At 39.3% G+C, this 10,907-nt stretch overlaps 1 protein-coding gene and 1 pseudogene across 1 annotated transcript; both read left to right on the top strand.

Moving 5' to 3' along the window:
* LOC109207600 (isoflavone-7-O-methyltransferase 9-like) lies at nt 605-2,847 on the top strand. Its single transcript, XM_019370544.1, has 2 exons — nt 605-1,642; nt 2,626-2,847. The coding sequence occupies exons 1-2, from the start codon at nt 1,385-1,387 to the stop codon at nt 2,809-2,811; spliced, it is 444 nt and encodes a 147-aa protein (XP_019226089.1). The 5' UTR covers nt 605-1,384; the 3' UTR covers nt 2,812-2,847.
* Nucleotides 3,170-4,706, top strand: LOC109222938 (annotated as a pseudogene).

Below are 10,907 nucleotides of genomic sequence, written 5' to 3'. Positions count from 1 at the left end.
ATATATATATATAATATTCTCGACTATATTTACAAAAAAAGCTATTTGGTGAATTCACTTTTTACCGCGCGAAGTGCGGATAAGTTAACTAGTGAAATACTAAATCCTAGACAAAAATAGTTAGTGTAACTAAACTATCCTTAATTAAATGTTGAAGCATAGTTGTAGTAGCACTTACTTCTCTCCTCAAATGTGAGGATTAAATGACCTTTTAGAGATACGTACATAAGGGTAATTTTGGAAAAACAAACTGAATTTTTTCTTGATTATATAAATGGACACTTATTTCGGACCAAAATAAAAAAGTAAATTGGTCACTTATTGTGGGCCGAAGAAAATACTCCCTTCGGTCCAAATAAGTGATTTTTTGGTTGTTTTCACACATATTAAGAAACTCACCTTTTAACATTAATTAGCAATAAAATTGACTATATTCACCTTTACTATTTTTTCACATAAACACTCCTAACACATACTCCAACATTATTTACTCCAAGGGCAATATAGGAAAAAAACAATTAATTCATTCTTGAAATCTGGAAAAATTACTTATTTTGGACCACAAAAAAGAAGCCAAAAAATCACTTATTATGAACCGGAGGGAGTAATAAATTTTTTTCTCATTTTTTAAGTATTGTAGGCAGAATTATTAGATACGAGTATCAAGTGGTATCGAAATGCGTTACATGCACTGTCCTCATTATGTCCACTAGGATCCTTTTCATATCTCGATCAAATAAAGTCATGCAAGATATTATATGTTTGTCGCCCCCACAAGTTTATCTTCATTGAACCTTTCTTTGTAAGTTGTAACAAATCATAGCTAGTTCATATCAATACCAACTTAAGAAGAAAAAGAGCGGGGAAATTCTGATCAATATGGAGGCTAATGATGTTCCAACAGCTACTGAAATGTTCCGAGCTCAGGCTCATATCTACAAGCATGCCTTCAGTCTTGCAAATTCCATGGTTCTTCGTTGAGCTATTCAGTTAGGCATACCGGACATAATTCATAGTCATAAACAACCAATGACTCTCTCTGAGTTAGTTTCAGAGCTGAAACTTCCTCCTGCAAAATCAAATGGAATTCATCGACTGATGCGTACACTCCGGCTTTTTCGCTACTAAAAAGCTTGACGAAATCTCAGAAATTCAACAAGGTTATGTTCCTACAGCTTCTTCTAAGCTGCTTCTGAATAGTGAAATCCCAAATTTGCCACCTTTTGTTAGAGCAATGGTTGATCCTGTTATGGTGAATCCATGGCAATCTTTAGGGGATTGGTTTCTTGGAAATGAAACCACCCCATTTGAAACAGCACAAGGTGCATCCATGTAGGAATATTGTTATCAAAATCCAAGATTCAACAAAGCTTTCGATGAAGCAATGGCTAGTGATTCCCAACTGATGAGTTTGGTAGTGAAGGACTGTAGAGAAATTTTTGAAGAGCTAGATTCCTTGGTTGATGTTGGAGGAGGCACTGGTGTTATGGCTAAGACTATTTTGGGTGCATTTCCTCATATAAAATGCACTGTCTTAGACCTCCCTCGTGTTGTTGCTAACATGCCAAATACAGATAACTTGAAATATGTGGGAGGTGACATGTTTCAGTCAATTCCCTCTGCTGATGCCATTTTGTTTAAGGTAAAACAGGAGTACTAGTTTTTGGGTGTGTTTGGTACGAAGAAAGTTTTCAACTTTCTCTTGTTTGGTTAACTTAAATGTTTTGAAAATATTTTTCTAATGAACTCATTTTTCTTCCGAGCTCTTTTTCAACCTTTTCCACCATATCCCATCCCTACCAACCCCCACCAACCTACTCCAACACCCTCACCTACCGTCCCCACCCTATTCCCCATCCCTACCAACCCCCACCAACCCACTCCCACAGCCCCACCTACCGACTCCATCATCGCCCATCCTACCACTCATTTTCTAGGAAAATATTTTTCATGGAAAATATTTTCCTTCGTACCAAACATACCATTTGTTTGTTTTAATTTGTTCACAAGTTGACATATACTCACTCAGCTCGTCCAATTTTTGTGATGGTGCTTGACTGATTATGAAGTTTAAAACGATAAGAAAATTACTGAAACTTGTGATCTAAAATAAATTATAGATATACGTATGGCTATAAATTATTTTATTAAGGATAAAATCAACAATTTAAAGTTAAACTGTATAGAATATTTTAGAATTGACTAAAAAAAGGAATATCACAGAGAGTACTATACTTAATCTATATGTCTGTACAGAGTCACTTGTAAGAATAGCATAATGTTAATCCATGTTCCTCATGGCCGAGGAAGCATCAATTTTTTATTATTCGAAAACCCCTTCGCAACTTCAATGTTCATACTTTATTATGTAGTCTTTCAATTACTATATAGTTTCTATATTAAAAGTTATAGGTCGTTAATTGTGATATTTATGAAGGGTCTGTTAAGTTCGGTTATTACATTATTACTCTTTTTTTTGTTGCTAGAACGGAAAAATAGGCGATTTGAATCCCCACTCTTCTAATTTCCACGTCTTGATTTCTTGGTTATACCAATGCCTAACAAAAAGTTAAGAAACTTTATCCGATGCTTAAAATTGAAAATATGATTTTTTTTCTTTTGCAGGTTGTTATGCATAATTGGAGTGATGAGGATTGTGTGAAGATGCTAAAGAGATGCAGAGAAGAGGTTAAAAACGAAGGAAAAAAAGGGAAGGTCATTATCATAGACATAGTGCTGAATAGAGATGATGAAGAACCAGACATGACTGAACTGATTGAAGTAAATGAAATGAAAATGATTTTGCAATAGCTAGCTCTGCACGTACTTGGTATAGCTGTTTATTATTTTCGACTTAATAATAAATAACCAATTTTTAAAAAGGAAAGCTAAAGATTTTAACTTTTTTTATATTTTTAGTTGTAAAAAAATGAGCTCATCAAAACCAGAAAAGCCTTAACATGGGTAGTGTTTGATATTTGGAATTAGTTCCTGAGAAAATTTTAAAGAAAAGCAGAAAGAGCAAATACAGAGACGGATATATAAAAACAAACAAAAGGGCGGTTAAGTTTCAATGCTAAAAGACAGGAAATTGAAGTCCTAAGATAAACATGAGAATAAGCTTAGAGCTGACATTTGAATGTTACACTCACACTTATTAAGCCAACAATGAACCATATGACAAAAGAAAAGAGTGACTTGTCACAATTCTGAGCATACCATTACAAGCCTAGCTCAATACATAAAGATAGCTCATGTATCACAATTGCCTAGTTTCAGCAACAATTGTAGGGAACTTCCTGAGCTAATAATGGAAACAGTTAATATTAATGAGTTGTTCAAAGCACAGGCTCATATCTACAAGCATGCATTTGGTTATGCAAATTCCATAGCCTTGAATTGTGCCATTCAATTAGGCATACCAGATATTATACATAACCACAAAAAAACCAATCACTCTTCCTGAGCTACTTTCAGCACTCAAAATTCCCTCATCAAAATCAATTGGCATTTATCGACTAATGCGCCTGTTGGTGCACTCTGGATTCTTTGCTACATCAAAGGTCGACGAAAACTCAGAGACAGAAGGATATATTTTGACAACTCCTTCAAGGCTGCTTCTAAAAAGTGAAATCCCAAACTTGTCACCTTGTGTAAGAGTAATAGCTGATCCTGTCCTTTTCAATACTTGGCAATTATTGGGTGAATGGTTTCGCAATAAGAATGAAGAAGCAACAACATTTGAGACAGCACATGGGTTACCTATGTGGGAGTTTTGTGCACAAAATCCACGATTCGACAGAGTTTTCAATGAAGGAATGGCTAGTGATTCCCAAATGATGACATTAATTGTGAAGGACTGCAGGGAAGTAGTTGAGGGGATGAACTCATTAGTTGATGTTGGAGGGGGCACTGGGATTATAGCTAAGACCATTTTGGAGGCATTTCCTCACTTGAAATGCACTGTCCTTGATCTTCCACATGTTGTTGCCAACATGCCACAAAGTGAGAATTTAAGCTATGTTAGAGGGGATATGTTTCAATTTATTCCCCACGCTGATGTCATTTTGCTTAAGGTATGTACAAGAACTTTATACTTAATATATCCTTTATAAAGATGAGTTTAACTTTTAGCCACACTATGAAATTACTTAAAAGATTAGTTCGTAAACTTAGATTGTTAAAACTAATTTTACGTTTGTTTTATCTAATTAACCATCTTTGAATTTGGCAGAACATTTGTTCAAATTAATCGAAGTTCGATACAATGTCACATTGTTATGTTTTGCAGCATGTATTGCACAGTTGGAAAGACGAGGATTGTGTTAAGCTACTGAAGAAATGCAGAGAAGCTATTGCAGAGAATGAAGAGGGAATAAAAGGGAAGAAAGTCCTTATCATTGACATGGTATTGAATAGAGATGAAGAAGAACCAGACATGACTGAAGTGAAGCTCATGTTTGACATGTTAATGGCAATGGTTTTTACTGCTAAAGAAAGAACGGAGGAAGAATGGGAAAAGCTATTCCTTGAAGCTGGCTTTACTCGTTACAATATAAGACCAGTCTTTGGCCTTAGGTCTCTTATTGAAGTTTTATCTTGAATATATATATACTTATATGGGGTTTTTATGTTTTTCTTAAGAGAGATGATGTTCATGTTGTGCTCTGATAAACAAAGACTTGCCTTCTTACATAATAATAAATAACCCATTTCTTTGTTTTATTAAGCAGTGTCCCAAGGTATTCTATTTGTAGTTCCTTCAAGAGACTAGAGTCGAGAATTATCACCAGCATATGACTCCCTTGGTATCAAGGCCTTACTAGTGGCTCTAGTAGTAAAATTTTACTTTTTTTTCTACGAAGCCCAATAAAAGTGGACTGATAGCCCAGGAGTTAATCTTGATTGGAATCTTTACATAAAGGGAAATTACCAGCTATGTCCATTTATAAGTAGCTCATTACAAAAATTGGCCAATTGATAAAATATTACTAATATTAGCCAATTTAGCCAATTAGCTATTTGTAGCAAAAAAATATCAAATTTTTGCTTTGTTTTGAGTGGGTGTTATTAGAATAGATTGGGCACAACTTAAGGAGCTTGAATCTCAGTTTTGGGATGATTTGGTGAAGTTTTGAGGTGGTTTGAATTGAAAATTCGAAGTAAAAGCTGAACATGAAAAAAATGAGATGTGTATCACACTCTGTATCATTTGTGTATCACACATGTATCATATTTGTATCAATTGTGTATCACATGTATATCCATGTATGCCTGTGTGTGAGATACATGCGTGATACATGTTTGATACATGTGTCGCAGAAGACTTTTTTGAACTCGATTTAATTACGAATTTTGATACAAAACCAGTCCAAATCACCTCCAATCTTCCTCAAAATTTGTATATTGGCTTATCTATATATTTTCAATGAATTTCAACTATACCCATTGAAAAAGTTCCTTTTTTGTTTAGATTTTTGGAATATTGCATAGATTTTTGTATTTCATCACCTTATTTGCTACCCCGTCCATAAAATTTCCTTCCCGTCTTGTATCTAATGTTGCTAATCACGTTTAAAAATATGGAAGGTGACTTTTGCATGTGATTCTTTGAGAGAAAGAATCCTATTATTTGGTTTTTCAATTTTTGTTGGCTAGTTTTGGTAAGTCTATGACTAATGGCTAGAGGTTGGTAAGTTGAGATTTATTTGGGACATTTGTGTAAGTTTCCCTTACATAAATAGCCAGTGGGAGTTACCATTTATTTTCTCTAGTCAGACATAGATTATACACGATTATTAGAAATATTATACATGGATTATCCATATGTTATACATCCATCGGCTATTTTTAGTTAAAGCGATGAAGTGAGCGACTATTTAAGTTAATTATTAAACTTTGGGTTGATTTAATGGGGACTTACATGATACGGTGCCATATACGCTGCAATTTTGCCTACCAGTTTAATAGCATATTTGACCAAGCTTCCAAAATCTGCTTACTTTGAAAAGTGTTTATGTTACGACCATAAAACGAGCCCGGTCGTGATGGCGCCTATCGTGAAATTAGGCCAGCCGACACAAACCCGTAACTAATAAGCAATTCATTATAAGACATTTAAAGTTAATAATTAACTAGAAATCCCATAATATAAGTCGAGATAAACAGTGCAGAAATCAAAACACAGCCCGACATCGGGGTGTCACCAGTCATGAGCAACTATAACTCGTCTAGGAATAAGATAAAGACAACATAGTCTGAAAGAAATGCTGATACAAGACTATATGAGATAAGAAGGAGAGGCACTGGGCTGCGAACGCCAAGCATCTACCTAGTCAACTCCGAAGCCTGCTGGAAGACAAATCAGCACTCATTAGCGTGACCCGAGACTCCTCGATCTGCACACAAGGTGCAAGGAGTAATGTGAGTACGCAACCTTAGTAAGTAATAAAAGTAAAGGCAGCTGAGCAGTAAGAAAGCACGTAAACCACAGCCTAATGCTACTGCAAAACAGTATGAGTTTAGAACAATAACATAAAGCAGCAAAACTCGTAAAATATCTTAGTTCAGTAAAACCATTCTTAAACACTTTTCAACAGTTTCAAACGAGTGATGTAAACGGTGAGTAAAAGTGTAGAAATGAAAAACAGCCCCTCGGGCATCAACATAAATCAATAACCGCCCCTCGGGCTAAATATCAACAGAACCAGCCCCTCGGGCTACCTCACAATCACTCGTAATCGTCCCCTCGGGTAGTAACATGGAACCACAACAGCCCCTCGGGCAATATCACATCTCACATTGGGTACCCGCGCTAACTGGGGGTGTACAGACTTCGGGAGGGGCTCCTTACAGCCCAAGCGCTATCACAAGCCACCTTGTGGCATAACAAATCAGGCTCTCGGCCTTATAACAACAAGCCAACTCGTGGCATAGATCAATCAGGCCCTCGGCCTCACAATAAATCACAATATCCTCACAACATAGGCCCCGACCTTACTCAGTCAGATCTCACTCAAGCCCCTCGAGCTGACAGTAAAACAAGTACTTGGAAAAAAATTATTTATGAAATCAAAAGGAGTGAATAAAACCGAGTTATGAAAACAGTAAGAACATAGCATGGCTGAGTGTAAACATTACACCAAAACAGTGAGGAAAAACGGTAATAAAAGCCCCTAAGTGTCTAAACAATTGGCACAAGGCCCAAACACGACATTTAGCCCCAACACAATAATATTATCCAAAATATAACAATATCAAACAGTTTTCAAGTAAAATACGTGACTTAATAGTCGTACGAGACGGACCAAGTCACAATCCCCAATGGTGCACGACCCCACGCTCGTCACCTAGCATGTGCGTTACCTCAAAATAGCACAGCGAAGTGAAATCTGAGGTTTCATACCCTCAGGATAACATTTACAATCATTACTTACCTCAATCCGGTCCAAACTCTAACCCGCGATGCCTTTGCCTCTCGAATCGGCCTCAACTCGCGTCGAATCTACCCAAAATCAGTATCACAACATTTGAATATGCTAAGGGAATGAAGCCCATGCCAAAATAATCAAATTGCATCAAGAAACCCGAAATTGACCAAACTCGATTCCCGAGACCACATCTCGGAATCCGACAAAATTAACATCAATGAAATCCTTATCCTCCCACGAGTTCATGCATACCAAATTTACCAAAATCTAACCACAAATGACCCCTCAAATCCCAAATTTTAGGTCTCCAATTTTTCATGCCCTAACCCCCAATTTGCTACTGATTTTCCCAAAGATGTCAAGCTTACAACCTTAAAAATCATCATAAAAACGAGTTTAGGAACCAAGGACCTTACCTCTAAGAAACCCTCTTGAATTCTCCCATGAATTTCCTCTCCGAAGATTCTTCCCGTTTGAAATGTTATGAAAAATAACCCAAATTCGCGAAGGGTGAAATATATATGTTCTGACCCAGCAAAACCGCATCTGCGGTCTAATTCTCGCACCTGCGGTCCCAGATGCGCATCTGCGGATTTCACTTATCCGCCCAGCCACCGCACCTGCGATCAAATTCTCGCACCTATGCCATCGCAAGTGCTCCCAAAGTTCTGCTTCTGGGGCTCCAGCCTTTCCCTCTCTTGGCCGCATCTGCGACTTCACTTCCGCTTCTGCAGGTCTGCACCTGCGGTCCCCAAGCCCCAGGTGCGGTAATGACAGGAACTTAGCACTTCAGCTGCACATTCCAACTCAAAACCTCCCGTCAACCATCCGAAATCACCCCGAGGCCCCCAAGACCTCCACCAAAAGCAGGAGCAAGTCATATACCACCTTCCAAACTTGTACCAATCTTCAAAACACCTAAAACAACACCGAAATATCAAATTAACCACGGATTCATGCCCAACAACTCTAAAAACTTCCGAATTCCGCTTTTGATCAAAAAGTCTATCAAACCTCGTCCGAATGACCTAAAATTTTGCACACACGTCATAGATGACACAACAGACCTACTGCAACTTCCGGAATTCCATTCCGACCCCTATATCAAAATCTCCGCTACCAACCGAAAAACGCCAAAATTCCAATTTCGCAAATTCAAGCCTAAATATACTTCGGACCTCCAAAACACATTCCGATCATGCTAATAAGTCACAAATCACCTTACGAAGCTATTCGAACCATCAGAATTCACACCCGAGACCTATTTCACATAAGTGAACATGCGGTTGACTTTTCCAACTTAAGCTTACTCAAAAGAGACTAAGTGTCTCTAACCTTTCCAAAACCCTTCCGAATTCGAACCAACCAACCCGATACTATATAACACAGATGAACAAAGCATAAAGAAGCAGAAATAGGGAAAACGAAGCAGTAGCTCATGAAACGACCAGCCGGGTCGTTACATCCTCCCTCTCTTAAACAAACGTTCATCCTCGAACGAGTCAAGAAACATACCTGAAGCCTCGAATAGGTGAGGATATCTGCTCCGCATCTCCCGCTCGGTCTCCCAGGTAGCCTCCTCCACGGGCCGACCTCTCCACTGCACTTCCACTGAAGCTATATCCTTCGACATCAACTTTCGAACCTGACGCTCCATAATGGCTGCTGGCTCCACATCATAAGTCAAATATCCCTCTAACTGAACCGTGCTGAAATCCAGAACATGAGACGGATCCCCAGTATACTTCCGGAGCATAGAAACATGAAACACCAGATGCACACTCGACAAGCTAGGTGGCAAAGCAAGCTCATAAGCCACCTCCCCAATCCTCCGAAGCACCTCAAAAGGCCCAATGAACCGAGGACTCAATTTACCCTTCTTCCCAAATCTCACAAACACCCTTCATGGGTGACACATTCAGTAGAACCTTCTCCCCCAACCATATAGGACACATCACGGACCTTCCTGTCAGCATAACTCTTTTGCCTTGACTGCGCTGTACGGAGTTTCTCCTGAATCACCTTTATCTTGTCTAAAGCATTCTGCACCAAATCAGTACCCAAAATCCTGGCCTCGCCCGGCTCGAACCATCCAACTGGAGATCTACACCGTCTCCCATATAGAGCCTCATATGGAGCCATCTGAATACTCGACTGATAGCTGTTATTATAAGCAAACTCCGCGAGCGGTAGAAACTGATCCCATGAACCACCAAAGTCAATCACACAAGCGCGTAACATGTCCTCCAATATCTGAATAGTGCGCTCTGACTGCCCGTTCGTCTAAGGGTGAAAAGCTGTGCTCAACTCGATCTGAGTACCCAACTCTCTCTACACGACCATCCAAAACTGCAAAGTAAACTGAGTGCCTCTATCTGAAATGATAGAAACTGGGACACCATGCAAGCGAACAATCTCTCGGATATAGATCTCTGCCAACCGCTCTGAAGAATAGGAAGTACACACAGGAATGAAGTGCGCGGACTTGGTCAGCCGATCCATAATCACCAAAATAGCATCGAACTTCTTCAGAGTCCGTGGGAGCCCAACTACAAAATCCATGGTGATCCGCTCCCACTTCCACTCTGGAATATCCATCTGCTGAAGCAAGCCACCCGGTCTTTGATGCTCTTATTTCACCTACTGACAATTGAGAGAGCAAGCTACAAATCCCACAATATCCTTCTTCATTCACCTCCACCAAAAATGCTGTCTCAGATCCTGATACATCTTCGCAGCACCCGGATGAATAGAATACCGCGAGCTGTGGGCCTCCTCCAGAATCAACTCCCGAAGCCCATCCACATTGGGCACACATATCCGGCCCTGCATCCTCAACACCCCATCATCACCAATAGTTATATCTCTGGCATCGTCATGCTGAACTCTGTCCTTAAGGACAAGCAAGTGAGGATCATCATACTGGCGCTCTCTGATGCGATCAGACAAGGAAGACCGAGAAACCACACAAGCTAAGACCCGACTGAGCTCTGAAATATCCAACCTCACAAACCGATTGTCCAAGGCCTGAACATCAACTGCAAGAGGTCTCTCCCCAACATGAATATATGCCAAACTACCCATACTCACCTCCTTCCTACTCAAAGCATCGGCCACTACATTGGCCTTCCCCTGATGGTACAAGATAGAACTATCATAGTCCTTTAGCAGCTCCAACCATCTCTGCTGCCTCAAATTGAGATCTTTCTACTTAAACAAGTGTTGGAGGCTACGATGATCAGTAAACACCTCACAAGACACACCATACAAATAATGCCTCAAAATCTTCAACGCGTGAACAATGGCAGCCAACTCTAGGTCATGAACAGGGTAGTTCTTCTCATGGGGCTTTAACTGACGAGAAGAATAAGCAATAACTCTACCCTCCTGCATCAACACACATCCAATACCCACTCTCGAAGCATCACAACACACTGTATATGAACCTGAAGCTGATGGCAAAACTAACACTGGAGC

The sequence above is a fragment of the Nicotiana attenuata genome, chromosome 2, assembly GCF_001879085.1.
Source record: "Nicotiana attenuata strain UT chromosome 2, NIATTr2, whole genome shotgun sequence".
NCBI classification, from domain to species: Eukaryota; Viridiplantae; Streptophyta; class Magnoliopsida; order Solanales; family Solanaceae; genus Nicotiana; species Nicotiana attenuata.
Note: the sequence above shows the minus strand (reverse complement) of the source record. Positions and strands in the feature narration are given on the sequence as shown.

Bases quoted from the DNA above. Each gene is read 5' to 3' on its own strand.
- LOC109207600 (XM_019370544.1), top strand. From the start codon at position 1,385: ATGGCTAGTGATTCCCAACTGATGAGTTTGGTAGTGAAGGACTGTAGA. The intron at 1,643-2,625 runs GTAAAACAGGAG...TTTCTTTTGCAG, and splicing joins CTGATGCCATTTTGTTTAAG to GTTGTTATGCATAATTGGAG.